The 17500-nt window shown below is 43.6% G+C and overlaps 1 protein-coding gene and 1 long non-coding RNA gene across 3 annotated transcripts in view; one reads left to right on the forward strand and one right to left on the reverse strand.

The window, feature by feature from the left end:
- vps33a (VPS33A core subunit of CORVET and HOPS complexes) overlaps positions 1 to 17500 on the forward strand; it is a 33788-nt gene that overhangs the window by 15189 nt on the left and 1099 nt on the right. The window contains exons 11-13 of one of the 2 annotated variants that reach the window (XR_004896143.1): positions 305 to 442; positions 2655 to 2823; positions 7985 to 8264. Coding sequence is in view for 1 of the 2 variants with exons in the window: in XM_031305640.2 (XP_031161500.1) it covers positions 305 to 442; positions 2655 to 2823; positions 7985 to 8178 (501 nt within the window). In the remaining variant the exon portion in view is untranslated. Of the gene's footprint in view, positions 1 to 304; positions 443 to 2654; positions 2824 to 7984; positions 8513 to 17500 lie in introns of those variants that run through there. The other variant, XM_031305640.2, reaches the window with a different exon arrangement.
- On the reverse strand, positions 6767 to 12334 carry LOC116054212. The gene is made up of 3 exons (XR_004106024.1): positions 12209 to 12334; positions 7325 to 7328; positions 6767 to 6779 (listed from the first exon to the last, which is right to left on the reverse strand). It is a non-coding gene; the product is annotated as an uncharacterized LOC116054212 (long non-coding RNA).

A 17500-nucleotide genomic window follows, 5' to 3' on the forward strand; every position in this document is an offset into this window, starting at 1 on the left:
AAGACAACAGTTTTAGCCATATTACGATATCCAAAAGTTAAGATGATATCTAGCCTCATATATCGATATTGATATACTATCTAGTCACACCTTTGTTTTTGGTGGTTTTGGTGTCCATTCTTCCTTCTAGAGCTGCAAAGATGTAATGAAAGACGGAAGCATCCACGTTACTTTTTTTTGACAATTTAGTTGAAAGAATCTGCAGATGAATCGATAATGACATGACTCAGTAGTTGCAGCCCGAGACTGGGTTGTAATGAATGAAAGTGTGAGGATGCTGATGAAGTCTGTGTCTCTTGTTCAGACCTACGGGTACGAACACATCCTGACGCTCAACAACCTGGAGAAGGCTGGGCTCCTCAAGCTGCAGAGCAGCTCCAGGAATAACTACCCCACCATCAGGAAAACACTCAAACTGTGGATGGAGGACGCCAACGAACAGGTCAGACAGCTATCAAATGATAAAGGGAGGGAGAGAGGGAGGGACGGTGGAGGGAGGGAGGAAGGGGGAGAGAGAGGGCGGGAGGGAGGGAGGGAGGGTTGGAGAGACTGAGGGAGGGAAGGAGGGAGGGAGGGATGGTGGGAGGAAGGAGGGAGGGAGAGACTGAGGGAGGGAAGGATGGAGGGAGGAAGGAGGGAAGGAGAGACTGAGGGAGGGAGGGAGGGATGGTGGGAGGAAGGAGGGAGGGAGAGACTGAGGGAGGGAGGAAGGAGGGAGGGAGAGACTGAGGGAGGGAGGGATGGTGGGAGGATGGAGGGAGGAAGGAGGGAGGGAGAGACTGAGGGAGGGAGGGATGGTGGGAGGAAGGAGGGAGGGAGAGACTGAGGGAGGGAGGGAGGGATGGTGGGAGGAAGGAGGGAGGGAGAGACTGAGGGAGGAAGAGGGAGTAGGGAAGACTGAGGGAGGGAGAGACGCTGAGGGAGGGAGGATGGAGGGAGAGCCTGAGCGGAGTGAGGAAGGAGGGAGGATGTGGGAGGAGGGTATGACGATGTAGTGAGAGACCTGTAGGGATGTAGTATATTTGGTTTATTAAATGATTAAGTTATATACTGAGTATGTATTTATGTTGGATTGAATTATTTCGTATAGAACTGTTGTTATTTATTTATTTATTTCTTAATGTAGTTAATTTAAACTACTTATTGCGTTCCGGCTTCTTTTATTCGACTTATTTAAGTACTTCTTTATGTGTATCCCTTATTTATGAGTCTGGTAGAGACTTTATTATTTCTTATGGGTATTCTTTAGGCAATAGTCTTTCTGCTGGCGGAATGTTAAAGTGACTTCTGGTTTGCTGTGCTTAACTTAGTGAGGGAGGTATGTTTTAGAAAATTATTGATTGGGAGATACTTAGTTAGTTATTAATAGATGTATTTAGAGGGATGTTTGGATAATGTTATATAAGGATTGATTGATATGTACATAGACTTATTGATTTATGTATTTGTGGGAGTAAGGCTGTGATGTATACTACCTTTTCTGTTTATTGATTGTTGTGGTGTAGTAGAACAAATGATTATTGACTATACTTAGTTATTGTTTTTTTATGAATAGGTTATTTCAGATTTGACTTCCTTTCGTTAATTAGGTTTTGTAGGATTATTACGAAATACTGTCGTATGCGAGGTGAGTATTATGGAGTGCTACTTAACTTCTGTAGTATTAGTGCTTTTTCTATCCTTTATTTATGTTATTTCTACAGTCTGTCTTTTTTTTGTATGTTAGATACTTCCTTTATTTAACTAATTTATTTTATTAAATTTATATTTATGTTTTAGAGCAAATAGATACCTGTATTTAGTTAATTTGATTTATTATACTTGTATTTATGGGTATTGATTGAAAATATTTTATAGGATATTAAAATATATAGTATAGTCTCTTATGTTATTTAATTATTTATATGGATATCCTTGATTTAGTATTTATTTTTTTTATTAATTAATTTCTTTATATCACTTTATTTAAGTAAGGTATAAAAATTATTGAGTGTTAAGATATCAAAACTTAGCGGTATGAGAGTATTTTAGTTCTACTTAAAGCCACAAACTTTTGTTAGGATTTTTATTTACGTTTTTTTTACTTTAAATTTTTTTTTTAAAAATTTATTTTATTGTATATAACTTGAATTAACTTATGACTGATTATTGTTCAGGATTGTATTATATAAAAACCTTTAAGGTATAATTACTTTAATTTATATAAACTTCATTCGTTATTAAATTAGTTATCTCCTTTAAATACTATTATTTCTTTACTTTAAATTTTTCTTAACATTCCTTTTTTTATTGTTCTTAGAGAGACTGAGGGAGGGAGGAAGGACCAGGATCTGTGCTAAGCTAGGCTAGATGGAGCCGGTTACCTCCAGGATCTGTGCTAAGCTAGGCTAGCGGTGGGTGCGTCAGACAGAGTTAGGACACACACGGAGATGAGAAGGGTATGTATGGACTTATCTAACTCTGGGGGATACGGGGAATAAGACAAAGTCCCAATAAGACAAAGTCCCAATAAGACAAAGTCCCAATAAGACGGCGTGTTCCTTTAAGAAAAAACCCTAACCCCACACTAAGATACAGACAGTACGTGAATGGGTTGGTTTGCCCTTTGCAAGAGTACCTTTGACTTCTCTGACTGTGTGTCTTGTTTCCCTCAGAACCCCAACGACATCTCGTACGTGTACAGCGGCTACGCCCCGCTGAGCGTCCGGCTGACGCAGGTCTTGGCCCGGCCCGGGTGGCGAAGCATCGAGGAGGTGCTGAAGATGCTCCCGGGCCCACACTTTGAGGAGAGACAGCAGCTGCCCGCCGGGCTGCACAAGAAACGTAAGAATGAAAGAAACTAGAGGCCTGAACGCACTGGAAGCGATACGTGATGCTCCTATGACATCAGATGTGAAGTGCCAACACCACAGAGCCTGCAGTATTTTAGAGAGGTGGATATTTAGGCAAAGGTTTTGTGCGCACGCTGGAGAGCCGCGAAGTGCCGTTAAGCGTAGCTCTTACCGTTTCGCCGCCCGTGTTATAATTTGTCCGGCCACACCGGCTGCGATACACGCACAGACATACACACACACACACACACACACACACACACACACAGACAGACAGACAGACAGACAGACACACACAGTCACACACACACAGAGACACACACACACATACACACACAGAGACACAGACATGCACACACACACAGACAGACACATGCATGCACGCACGCACGCACACACATACACAGACATACACACACATACACGCACACACACATACACACACACACACACAGACAGACAGACATATGCACGCACGCACGCACACACAGACAGACACACACAGTCACACACACAAATACACACAAATACACACACAGCACGCACGCACACACACACATGCACGCACACACACATACACACACAGAGACACAGACATACACACACAGTCACACACACACAGAGACACACATATACACGCACGCACACACACACACAGACAGACACACACAGTCACACACACACACAGAGACACAGACATGCACACACACACAGACAGACACATGCATGCACGCACGCACGCACACACACATACACATACACACACATACACGCACACACACATACACACACACACACACAGACAGACAGACAGACATATGCACGCACGCACGCACACACACACACACATACACAGACATACACACACATGCACACACACACGCACAGACAGACACACACAGTCACACACACAAATACACACACAGCACGCACGCACGCGCACACACACACATACACACACATGCACGCACACACACATACACACACAGAGACACAGACATACACACACACGCACACAGACAGACAGACAGACACACACAGTCACACACACACAGAGACACACACACACACACACACCCACGTACACTGGGAGGGAGATACTTAGGAATACTCCTTAGGTATTGAAATTGGGTATTGACTGACGAGGCGTTTTTCGATACTCGATACATCAGAGGCAGTTCAGTCCGTGTCTAAAAAGTACTGAATCCAGTCCCCAGCTCTAGTGTTTAAAACAATAGGTGTACTTCAAAATGTGCGGAGTGCACCAATGCATTTTGGGTTGTAGGTTGACTGTTTGCCCTGCTGCTCGCTAAACAGAGTCAAAGCAAACGAGCGCCTGCCTGCCACGTGGAGATAAGACTGCGGCTTTGTGTCCGTGACGTCAGACGCTGGACGGCAGCAGATTGATGGCACGAAGCTGACAGCGCCACAGAGCCTCCGTCAGTGTCTGTGCTGAAGAGAAAGCTAGATAAAAAAACCATTGTTGACAGCGCCCACATGACTGTCTCACCGTGGTCCCCCACTGTTTGAACTCTTGCCCTCTGGGAGACGTTGCAGATGTCTCAAAACAAGGACTAGTAGATTTAGGAATAGTTTCTTTCTGGGCCTGTCAAAATAACGCGTTAATTTCGATTAATTAATCTGAGAAAAAATAACGCAGATTAATCCATTCCATATTTACGTTTGACCCGGAGCCGTTCTAGCCACCACTGGACTGTAGCAGCTAATGTTAGCCTACCGCTAGCTAGTTAACACTATACTCAACAGCAGCTAACGTTAGCCTACCGCTAGCTAGTTAACACTATACTCAACAGCAGCTGACGTTAGCCTACCGCTAGCTAGTTAACACTATAATCAACAGCAGCTAACGTTAGCCTACCACTGGCTAGTTAACACTATACCCAACAGCAGCTAACGTTAGCCTACCGCTAGCTAGTTAACACTATACTCAACAGCAGCTGACGTTAGCCTACCGCTAGCTAGTTAACACTATAATCAACAGCAGCTAACGTTAGCCTACCACTAGCTAGTTAACACTATACCCAACAGCAGCTAACGTTAGCCTACCGCTAGCTAGTTAACACTATACTCAACAGCAGCTAACGTTAGCCTACCACTAGCTAGTTAACACTATACCCAACAGCAGCTAACGTTAGCCTACCGCTAGCTAGTTAACACTATACTCAACAGCAGCTGACGTTAGCCTACCGCTAGCTAGTTAACACTATAATCAACAGCAGCTAACGTTAGCCTACCGCTAGCTAGTTAACACTATACTCAACAGCAGCTGACGTTAGCCTACCGCTAGCTAGTTAACACTATACCCAACAGCAGCTAACGTTAGCCTACCGCTAGCTAGTTAACACTATACTCAACAGCAGCTGACGTTAGCCTACCGCTAGCTAGTTAACACTATAATCAACAGCAGCTAACGTTAGCCTACCGCTAGCTAGTTAACACTATACTCGACAGCAGCTAACGTTAGCCTACCGCTAGCTAGTAGCTGGATTAAACACGGTTACAATGTTGACAGCTAACGCTAAACGGTGTAAAGTTTGACTGTGTTTTACTGTAGAGGATTCAACACCGGCATGTAACAATCTGCAGCTGCTGTTGTTGGAACAACACAGACGGTGCGTTCAATGAAACTGGTAAACTACAGCTTCGTGGTGCATTTGAAGTTATTGTAAATGTCCTTGGTGGTTGTTTTTGTCGGTCAACAGCAATTTACTAGTGAAATAAGTTATTGTTATAGTTATTACATTATTATTAAATCATTTAATTTTGACCATATGGCCTTAGCAATAAACAAGCCGTTCTTTAATGTCACCAACTGTTGTTTAGTACCCTTCTTTTTTTTTTTTTTTAAAGTATCGGTTCAGGCACCGTTAATTATGTATGCAGTTAATTTTGATTAATCAATCACAGAGTATGTAATTAATTAGATTACATTTTTTAATCGATTGACAGCCCTAGTTCTTTCCCAAAGCAATAACAATAAATAAATGATAAATAATGAATATTATATCAACAAATGAAGCTAAACTTTTTTTAATGATGCAGTTTGCACTTTATCCACATTAAAATATTCATTATCCACTCAGAGTGAGAGAGTGGGCAAGCTGTGTGTTGAGGTTAGGATGCGCTTTCAGGAAAGATGAGAGTGTTAGCTATGAATGATGGATGAGATGTATTCAGTACGTGTGTGTGTGTGTGTGTGTGTGTGTGTGTGTGTGTGTGTGTGTGTGTGTGTGTGTGTGCGTGTGTGTGTGTGTGTGTGTGTGTGCGTGCGTGCATGTGTTAGGGGTGCAAGATATATCGACTCAATATCGTTATCGTAATATATAGAAAGTGTCGCAATACGTATGCAATATTTAGTTTATTTTGTGGAGCGCTGCGTCCCGTCTGTTGGCTGTGTGGCTTAGTTGTTTGATTTCGAGCTTGAAACGCTGTAATGATCATGTTTCATTGGCCAGTTACCGTGGTTACCGTGCCACTTGCACACGTTAGTGCACGTCAGCGCACGGGTCCACTTAGTGACCAACCCTATGGAGCGTACCACGTGTGTGCATATTTCAACAGAGTGACAGTGCTCTAATTGACATTTTCCCCCATTTTCATTTCGTAGAGCAAACAACTAATCGATTAATCAACAAAGAAAATAATGTAAGTTATAAAAAAAATAGTAAATATGTAAAGTATTACAGTACGTAGACGTAAACATCACTGCCTGGTACGGAAACGGCACCGAACATGATGATGGCAGTTTGCAGATGTGCGTGCATGCGTGCGTGTGTGTGTGTGTGTGTGTTTGCAATATAATATATATATATATATATATGTGTGTGTATGTGTATATATATGATGAAGCACCTTACTAGAGTGGCTCTACAATTTCATTGTACTTAAATGCAATGACAAAGGCATCCAAATTCAAATTCACCATTGCTTTCCTTTTAGTTTTCCTCCATCTTTTACCCTGATGTGATAATGAATTTAATTATACGCTCAATTTAAAGTGTGCTAATTAGAACGACGAGTTTGAGCAGCACGCAGTTGACTTGTTTCTACATGCCTGCTTTATATTGGATTTTTTAAAGGTGATAATAGAGGACTTTAATCTAAGGGGAGGGTGACGGCTTAATTAGCGTCTTCACATTTCACAATATGGAGCTCTAGCAGAAGGGACTTGTATTTTGTTAAAGTGAGTAAAGAGGGTAATTTCTTCTCTTTTTTTTCAAATAATGTGAACAACAATCTATGAAATTGGTCTGGTATCGAGTGAGAACGCTGTAACTGACAGCCATGAACCGGGCTGTAATGTAACCCTACAGGACAGATGTTCAGCGTCCGTTAGCGTCCACTAAAAGTTTTGTTGTTGCCGCTGACAGACTCAGATTATTATTCTAAGTGTCTGACAACATTATGAAAGGATCCCTACAGAGATAGACCTTTTAGTTAAAGAGTAACATCCTTTTAGTTTAACATCAAACAGCCCTGAAATCACCATCACCAAACTCCACCAGACTCCATGTAAATAATCAGGACTTTTAGGGTGTATAGAGCCAGCATATTTCCACCAGACTCCATGTAAATAATCAGGACTTTTAGCGTGTATAGAGCCAGCATATCTCCACATGTAAATGGGTGAATTAAGGGTTTATTTCAACCAGACCAGAGTGGTGATTGTTGGAACAGTGGAAAGATGAACCAAGACGGCTTCTGATAGTTTTATTAGTTTCTGTCCACTTTTAATGAAGTGTGTTTTACGATGCTAAAAGTCCTGATTATTTACATGGAGTCTGGTGGGTTTGGCGATAGCATTTTCGCAAATGATTTCATGTTAAACTAAAAGGATCTTACTCTTTAACTAAAAGGTCTATCTCTGTAGGGATCCTTTCATAATATTGTCAGACACTTAGAATAATAATCTGAGTCTGTCAACGGCAACAGAACCTTTAGTGGAAGAAAATCAAAGTTTGTTTTACCCGTTATTTCAGTCTCGCTTAATACAGGACTTATTTCAAAGATAGTTGTCCCCATCAGTCACTTAGACACAAAAACATGGGGAAATAGGGTCCAAGTTGAAAATAAAAAAGTAACCCTTTAAATGTGATTAATGCTTGACGTAGCTGTCCTTCTACCTTCTCCAGGTCAGCAGGGGGAGAACCGGACAACGCTGGTGTTCTTCCTCGGTGGAGTGTCCTACGCAGAAATAGCCGCTCTGCGTTTCCTCTCTCAGATGGAAGACAGCGGGATGGAGTATATCATAGCAACCACCAAACTGCTCAACGGTACCACCTGGATCAAATCCCTCATGGACCGGCCGGAGTCGCAGAGCTCCTGAGTCCCCCCCGCTCGCACACCTGCACACATCAAAGACTCAATGCATCCGTCAGAAGACCGTCAGCTGCTGTTTGTCTGACCCTGATAGTGAACTACAGCTGGGATTGATGTCAGTGCATCAGCCAGCTCTTTAAAAGGTGCCCTGTGGACATTTTCTTCTCTTCGTTGGGTTGTTACAGACCAAAATGCGTCGTGTCTTTGAGCCCCGACAAACCTGTTGAAAGCATTTTATTCTTCCCAGCTGATTTCCTTCCTTGCTCGTCTTTGTTGGTGCTTTCACTCCACGTATTTGTCCACAACCACCACATCCTGCAGCTCTGAGGCCGGCAGCAGGAATTTGCAGGTTAAAGTTGGATCTGGCAGGTGGAATTAATGTCGGTGCATCAGCCAGCTGTGTGTGTGTGTGTGTGTGTGTGTGTGTGTGTGTGTGTGTGTGTGTGTGTGTGTGTGTGTGTGTGTGTCTGACTGTGTCTGACTGTGTGTGTGTGTGTGTGTGTGTGTGTCTGACTGACTGTGTGTGTGTGTGTGTGTGTGTGTCTGACTGTGTGTGTGTCTGACTGTGTGTGTGTGTGTGTGTGTGTGTGTGTGTGTGTGTGTGTGTGTGTGTGTGTGTGTGTGTCTGACTGTGTGTGTGTGTGTGTGTGTGTGTGTCTGACTGTGTGTGTGTCTGACTGTGTGTGTGTGTGTGTGTGTGTGTCTGACTGTGTGTGTGTGTGTGTGTGTGTGTGTGTGTCTGACTGTGTGTGTGTCTGACTGTGTGTGTGTGTGTGTGTGTGTGTGTGTGTGTCTGACTGTGTGTGTGTGTGTGTGTGTGTGTGTGTCTGACTGTGTGTGTGTGTGTCTGACTGTGTGTGTGTGTCTGACTGTGTGTGTGTCTGACTGTGTGTGTGTGTGTGTGTGTGTGTGTGTGTGTGTGTGTGTGTGTGTGTGTCTGACTGTGTGTGTGTCTGACTGTGTGTGTGTGTGTGTGTGTGTGTGTGTGTGTGTGTGTCTGACTGTGTGTGTGTGTGTGTGACTGTGTGTGTGTGTGTGTGTGTGTGTCTGACTGTGTGTGTGTGTGTGTGTGTGTGTGTGTGTGTGTGTGTGTGTGTGTGTGTGTGTGTGTGTGTGTGTGTGTGACTGTGTGTGTGTCTGTGTGTGTGTGTGTGTGTGTGTGTGTGTGTCTGACTGTGTGTGTGTGTGTGTGTGTGTGTGTGTGTGTCTGACTGTGTGTGTGTGTGTGTGTGTGTGTGTGTGTGTGTGTGTGTGTGTGTGTGTGTGTGTGTGTGTGTGTGTGTGTGTGGTCTTCCCTTCGACCGTGCAACTTTTTGTTTATTCTGGGTCAAAATTTAAAAATAAAAAAAAATGTTGTCAACATTTTTGTTGTCTTTTTCGACACGTTTGTCGCTTTTCCTGATGGTTTTTTTTTTTTTTCTTTGCCCTTTATTTGATATTTTTTGGGGGGTTTTTCTTCACGTTTTTGATGCTTTTTCCAACATTTTAGTCCCTTTTTTCAATGTTCTTCAAACAAACGAATGCCGTCGACAGCGAGGCGTTAAAAGATGCATCCAAAAATCACAGAAAATGTGATACAAACACCAACTTTTTTTTTAAAAAAAGGCGACAAAAATGTCTGAAAAAATTTTCCCAAAAAACTAAAACTAGCCAGGCTAAGAATCTTTGTCTTTTGTTCACACGGGAAGAACAACACAAGGGTTAACCCATAGACTGTATTATACAGTCTATGGGTTAAACAGAGTCCAGAGCAGTTAGTCCACGTAAAACCCACCGGGGCTACTTTCACGTCCAGCTAACTTCACGGAGAACAATGAGGGCAGAACAGCGTCACCGGTCTGTTTTAATAGCCGAATATTCTCTGGTCCAGCTCAGCTGAAAACACCGGCTCTGCAGCACATTACCGTGACGGTCACTACCGAGCCTGTGTGTAACCAACGTGATCGTCACCTGACTTCAGCCGGCTTTAACGGAGAGTACGCGCCTGTCCTGCTTTTGTTACAGACGTGTGAACTCACCACAGACAGTTTGCCTCGTTCATGGACTCGCTGCGCTGCTGAGCGTGAATATGGGAAACGCTGGAATGGATATTTGGCGTTATTTTAAACAAACGGGAAACACTGATGCATGAAACTACCAATTGGATGAATTTACTTTAACCATCCTGTTGTCTCGGGTCAAATTTGACCCATTTTCAAAAAGTTTCTATATCAAAAATTTGGGTTTCTTTCAACCAAATTGTCAAAACAAAGTAACGTGGATGGTTCCCTACAACGCTCTTCACAAGTTAAATAAATGATCAGTTCACTACTTTCATTGAATTTGGGCGTTTTATTCAATTATATAGCATTTGCATGAAATAGCATTTACAGCAAAAAAACAAAAAAAGATAAAAAAAATGTTAAAAAGTGACAAATGTCGGAAAAAAACTAAAACCTCAAAAAAAAGTGCGGAAGAAATCGACAAAAAATCTAAAGAAAGTGACAAAAACATTAGAAAAAGTGACAACAACGATCAAAGCTATAGTGAAGTTTGAATTTAAAATTTTTACCCAGAAAAATTTAAAGTTGCAGGTCGACAGGAAGACATCACAAGGTTGCATACTGCTCCCAGTGTTCATGAACTCCACAGGGCACCTTTAAATTTAATAATAAAGTCCAACCTGTTCTCACTCCGAACTCGTAAAATAAGGACGTTTGGACCGTGGCTGTCAGCGTCTTAAGCGACCAAAAAGGCGTCTTTCAGCGTGTTTGTAGAACGTACCGGGGAGAGCAGCAGCTACACGCGGTTAAGGGCCCTGACACACCAACCAGACGGCCGACCGTCGGCAGTAAAGCCAGTCGGACTGATCAGTCGGGTCCCCGAGGTCCAAAAAAAATGCCTCAGAACACACTGAGGAGACGCCGACTTGAGCGTACGCTCTGCACGTGCGCGAAACGTAATACGTCTCCATAGCAGCAGGCGCCGCTGCTCTGTATTCTTCTTGTTGTAAAACCGGCAGCTGATTGGACGAACGCGTCACGTGGGTCTTTTTTCTCCGGAAATTCACAGCCAGACTGTCATGGCGGCTCGTTCAGAATACGATCTCATATTGGACTAAAATAGTTCACCGAAACGTGTTTCTGAAAACATTTTAAGAGAGAAATAGGCCGTGCAGTTGCTGAATCTGTCTTCATTTCAGATCAACAAAGGTCAGTTTAAAAGATTTTCATCAGATTTTGAGAGCCTCATCCGCTCCTCATTTCCGGGTGAGTCCCGACTGTCCTGTCTCTGACTGTCCTGTCTCTGACTGAACATGTCAGGTCGGCCAAAATGAAGGCCGACGGCTCCTCCAACGGACAACGGCACGGGACACACCGACCAGACTCGAGTCACAGACCTCGCCGGGCCGCGGGCTGGTGTGTCTTCTCTCTTAGAGAGTAGTATGTAAGCGGGAAATTCCTCGTAGGGAGGTTGGTGGAGGTAGGGGGATGATGGGTCAAACACGGGACTTTCACCCAGGAGACCGAGGATCATGTCCCGCATGGCACGTTTCCTAAAGTCACTTTCTATTTTAACCGTTCCGTTATTCCCGCGAGTCACGGAAACGTACGCCCACCAGAGGTGTTGAAATTAATCAAATAATCGATGCATAGAATCGTGGACGTGGACGATGCTGCACCGATAATCAGCCGGGCCATAATCGATTATTTCTGTTTATAATTTAATGTAGGCCTAACAACCTTTCTGTTGACATATTCTGGTATGTTTTGCACATTCAGGAAGTGCCATGTGCTCAGTGCTGTAGTTTTATGTATCTAATTTATTTAGTATTACAGCACTGCAGAATGTTTAGTTTTTGAAGCTTGAAAAGCTACGAATTAAATATCCTATATGGCTTTAATAGAAAAATGTATCTGACACATCGTGATGCATCGAGATATCGAATCCCTGACATAATTGACGACCTTTTCCTTAACATAACTGCGTCAAAAGGGACGCCAATAGTCCCGACCAAGCGCGTTTAGTTGAGCGCGTTATGTGACGCTAAAGGAGACTTTTAGCGTCAATGACAACGGCAAAAGCACCTGACCAAACGTCCGTATTTCACAAGATGAGAGTGAGAACTTGTTGTAAAGTCTTTGATTTGCATCCAGACAGTATAATACAGTGTAATGCTTCTGTTTGTCCTCTGGCTACGTTTCCATCACTAAGGTCTCTGCTCTGCTACGGAGCTTCTGTAAATATGTTTGTATGATTGCAATCTTTGGGATGTATGTATAAGATGATTAAAGATGCACTTTTTGAAGGCTTTTGTAGGCAGCTTTCTGTTGCTTTTGCTGGGCGTAAAAATGGGTAAATAAAGTCTTAACTAACTGTACACTCCCCTTACGATAATGTCATTTATTCAAGTCTGCTATTCTTTCTTTAAAATTAGAGAGAGTATGCTTTCAGTTTACTTTCTGGCACCGCTGAACTCATCAGGAAAGCTGTTGCCACCTCCAAGAAACATGAACAGATTTCTTACCTGACTCTGAAGAAGGAGCTGGGTGCTAAACGCTGTGACGTAGAGCACAGCAATGCCTACATTAAACACGTGTGGTATATTTTAGTTGCAGCACTGTGTTGCCGTTGTATGGAGAAGGAACTTCGCAGACACTGCTCTTGGTATAAAAAGATTTATTACATCAGAGTTTTCAGCATCAATTTACAGACCCATGGATATCTGGAGAGACGACCGACCCAATCTTCAAAATTTGTCGCTCTGCCTTTTCTTTGTGTGATTCAACTTATATTTCAATGCATTGTATCAACATAGGACGTAATTTTGTAAGTATATGATTGGACCAGATAACTAGCCAATCAATGCCTGTTATCTGGCACAACTCCAAAAAAAGGTATCTTCTGTCTTGGGGGGACCTCTACTCATGTTAACAATTTCCAGATGTTCTTAGTGAATGTAGAGTAAAGTTCATGCATCCTCCTTATACCAAAAACTTAGATCACAATGGTAAATAGTCAGATACCACACACGCCATCCAGTCCTTGGTGTTGAAAGAAGCCCTTACACAGACCAAGGGATCCCGGGCGTCCTTCAAGCTGAAAATCTCTCTCTCTCTCTCTCTCACTTCAGCAGCACTTAAGCCCCTGACACACCAACCCAATAATCGGCCGTCTGACAGTCTGGCGAGGTCGGTGACTCGAGTCCGTCGTCCGTCCGAGGAGCCGTCAACTTCAGCAGCTGCACGGCCTATTTCTCTCTTAAAATGTTTTCAGAAACACGTTTCGGTGAACTATTTTAGTACAATATGAGATCGTATTCCGAACGAGCCGCCATTATGGTCGGCTTTGAAATTCCGGAGAAACCAGACCCACGTGACGTGTTCGTCCAATCAGCTGCGGGTTTTCATTTTTTTGGGCGACAATACAGATTAGCGCCGCCTGCTGTTATGGAGACGTATTACGCCTCGTCGGCGTTGCTTTGGTGTGTTCAGAGGCACTTTTTTGACCAACTCGACTGCCTTTTCTGCCGAAGGTCGGCCATCTGGTTGGTGTGTCAGGGCCTTTACACAGACCAAGGGATCCCGGGCGTCCTTCAAGGCTGTAAAGCCTGCTGAAAAACCAAAGAAACTAGCGAAGAAACCCGCTGCCAAAGCCAAGAAGTCTGCCGTCGTAAAAAGCCGAAAAGCAGCCAAGGCAACACCCAAGAAGGCGAAGAAACCTGCAGCCGAGAAGGCTACAAAGAGCCAGAAGAAGGTGGCGAAGAAGGTTTTTAAACCAAAAGCTGCAAAACCATCAAAAAAAGCTCAGAGAAAGCTGAGGAACAGAAACCCCGAGTTAAGAAACCCGCAAAGAAGTCCACCAAGAAAAACGCTTAGAAACCCGCGGCAAAGAAAGCTGAGGAGGAACCCCCTTCTGTTGGGGATTTCCTCCTCTGTGTTCCCCCTTTGCAGACTGATCTCATGAAGTGGCGTATGTATGACACGCCAATTGGTATGCCATTATTGGCGTGTTATCAAGACACATAATCGCTTTTTAGCATGTTTATCAACGCCGTTTGGCCTCCGTTGACTTACATTACCTTGCGATTGCGTGTGAATTTACGCCATAGCGAGTAGTATGAAAGGACAAAATCCGTGTAGGGAGGTTGGTCGGGGGGGAGGATGGGTCAAACACAGGACTTTCACCCAGGAGACCGGGGATCGGGTCCCGCGTGTCAGGTTTCCTAAACCCAACCTGTCCGCTCTATACGGCGCTCAAAATGCGTACAGGTAACACGGCACTTGTAAAAGTGGCGTTTGTGTTTACGTCCGCTGTATACAGCGTAGACATACAAGCGGATAGCTCAAAATGCGTACAGATAACACGGCACTTGGCTTAAGAAAGTGGGCAAGTATGTTTACACGAAGTCATGATGTCATGTTGCCCTTTTGGGACAATGTGTCTGACTCCAATGAAAGAGCTGTATATATATCCCCGCGCATTCGTTAAATTGGTACATTGATCCTAAGCAAGAGCCAAATAAGACGATGAGATAAAGTCAAATACATTTGTTTAATCAGTCAAGCATCAGAGTTACAATACGCGGATCTGTGGGATCACAAAGCACGCAGAGACTAAGTTTCCCTAGCAACAGACAAAAGTCCGGAGCCGGTCCACGTAAGCCCCGATGTATACTTCCCCTCATATCTTATACTTTCTTTCTTGCGCCCCCTCTTTTCTCCAGCACAGCGAGTGTTATTAAAGGTGCCGTAGGTAGGATTGTGAAGCTCCAGGACTTAGCCAAAGAATTTGAACATCAACAACTTCTCAGTCCTTCCCCCCCTTTCTGCTAAAGCCCAAAACGCTCTCCTAAGCCCCTCCCCCCACAAGGGAGAATTAATGTGTGCATGAGCAGTGATTGACATGCAGTTAGACACCCCCCCCGGCCCTGATTGGTGCATCTGAACAGGGAGCGGTGGTTTTTTGCAAATCCCACTACAGGCTGTAGGTGGAGCCAGAGGAGCCAGACATTTTTTATTGACCTGCTTCCTGTAGTTCTACTGGAACATAGGGTCAGTTTCAGCAAATATGACAGAAAGTTAGTTTTATAAGGCTTACCTACTGCACCTTTAACACACGCCAGGGTTGAGGCCTCTGTGTTATGTCTCGTCCTCATTTGCTCTCACGCAAAGCGGTACATTCTGCTCCTGTTTCCCATATTATTATTATTATTATTATTACTCAATGTACTTTGCTCGAGGCCACTGTCTGTGACCCTAACTATCTTATAGTTATGGCTTAAGCTAAATAAGCATACACCCAAACACACTTGGTCTCGTATTCTTATTATATTTATCTGCAAATAGTAAGAACATTATTCTACGCTGCAGCTAAGAAACCTGCAAAGAACGCTGAGGGGAAAAAAAGCTGAATTGCTCTGTCATGTGGGAAGCCATTTTGCTTATTGTTTTAGGAGCTATATTTTCAGAAAGGCCAGCTGATTGTGATCAGGGAGACCAGATGGAAGGCAGGGATGGGAGTGTATCCGTCAGCAGCGGTCCAGCCCTCTCTGAAGGAGCAATTAGCGCAGTAACAGGCCTCGGGATCAGCCGATAATGGCCCCGCGCTGTCTGCAGAGACGATGATTGAATTAGGAGGCCATTTGCTCCGTGTTCCGGTGGACGGTAACTGTGCTACAGGAGGGTGTTTGATCTCTGTCTCAGTCAATATCTGCTCCGTGCTTTCCACCGTGAACATAGAGGGGGGAGGATACTTTGGGGAACTGTTCCTGGGTAAATCAAAAACAATATTTGACCAATACAGAGAGGAGGAGACCTGAATATAGGAACTGTAATGTACAGTAAGTATGTTGTTGTATTGGTTAAGATGTCTAAGTGTTGTGGGAGCTACACTTTTGTGTGCTGTGCATGCATATGCTTGCTTTTTATGTATTAATAAGATATTGTGAAGTATATTAGCGTTATGCTTCTGCCTGCTCCTTCGCTAACGTATCCGTTCTTTGGTTCTTTGGTCAGATTGATTGATTGATTGATTGATTGATTGATTGATTTGTCTGTTTGTGTTGGCTTTGTGTTTGTTTTTTTCTTTTCTTTTTGCATATAGGCTAGAATTAGAATTAGAAAAATAGAAATCCAATCAAAATCTGTTAATTTCCTCCATGTCGATTGGCTAGAAGACTTTGGAACAGCTTTGATTCAATACTAAACTGTGATTTCACTTAATTTAACTTTATTTTTATTGGGGTTTTTTTCTGGTTAAAACAAGAACAGGAAAGAAAGAGAAGAGGGCAATAGAAGCAAAGAGACATGGGCCATACTACCGTGCAGACAACAAACCGTACATTACACTTAAGGCAGCTACACACCGAGCCGATTATCGGCCGTTGGACCGTCTGGGGAGGTTGGTGACTCGAGTCTGGTCGGTGTGTTCGTGCCGTCGTCCGTCAGAGGAGCCGTCGGCCTTCATTTTGGCCGACCTGACATGTTCAGTCAGAGACAGGACAGTCGGGACTCACCTGGAAATGAGGAGCGGATGAGTCTCTCAAAATCTGATGAAAATCTTTTAAACTGACCTTTGTTGATCTGAAATGAAGACAGATTCAGCAACTGCACGGCATATTTCTCTCTTAAAATGTTTTCAGAAACACGTTTCGGTGAACTATTTTAGTCCAATATGAGATCGTATTCTGAACGAGCCGACAGTAATGGCCGGTTGAAAAATCCAAAATCCGGAAGCAGCAGCCAGATTTTTGGGCGACAATCCAGATTAGCGCCACCTGCTGTTATGGAGACGTATTACGTCTCGTTTCTTCGGTGTGTTCTGAGGAACTTTTTGGACCAACTCGGGGAGACTGATGAGTCCAACGGCCTTTTCTTCCGACGGTCGGCCGTCTGGTCGGTGTGAAGTTAAGCGTTGGTTACTTTCTTTAACCCTTGTGTTGTCTTCCCATCAACCTCAGTCTGTTTTTTGTTTTTGTTTTATAATTTTTGGGGCATTTTAGGCCTTTATTCATAAAGGACAGCTGAAGACATGAAAGGGGTGAGAGAAAGGGGGGAATGACGTGCAGCAAAGGGCCACAGGGCGGAGTCAAACCTGCGGCCGCTGCGTCGAGGAGTAAACCTCTATATATGTGCGCCTGCTCTACCAACTGAGCTACCCAGGCGCCCGACCCGGTCTGTTTGGCCTGTTTTTTAAAGCATAAAGTATAAATTATCACCCAATTCGGTGTTATATCTTCTTGGCCAACTTCATTCCAACTCATCCCTGCTAGTTTTACACTTATTTTTAGGGTATATGGTCAAAAAACCTAATTCATATTAAATAATGCCTAATTTTTTTGTTACAAA

Source organism: Sander lucioperca, chromosome 2 (assembly GCF_008315115.2).
Source record: "Sander lucioperca isolate FBNREF2018 chromosome 2, SLUC_FBN_1.2, whole genome shotgun sequence".
Lineage (NCBI taxonomy): Eukaryota > Metazoa > Chordata > Actinopteri > Perciformes > Percidae > Sander > Sander lucioperca.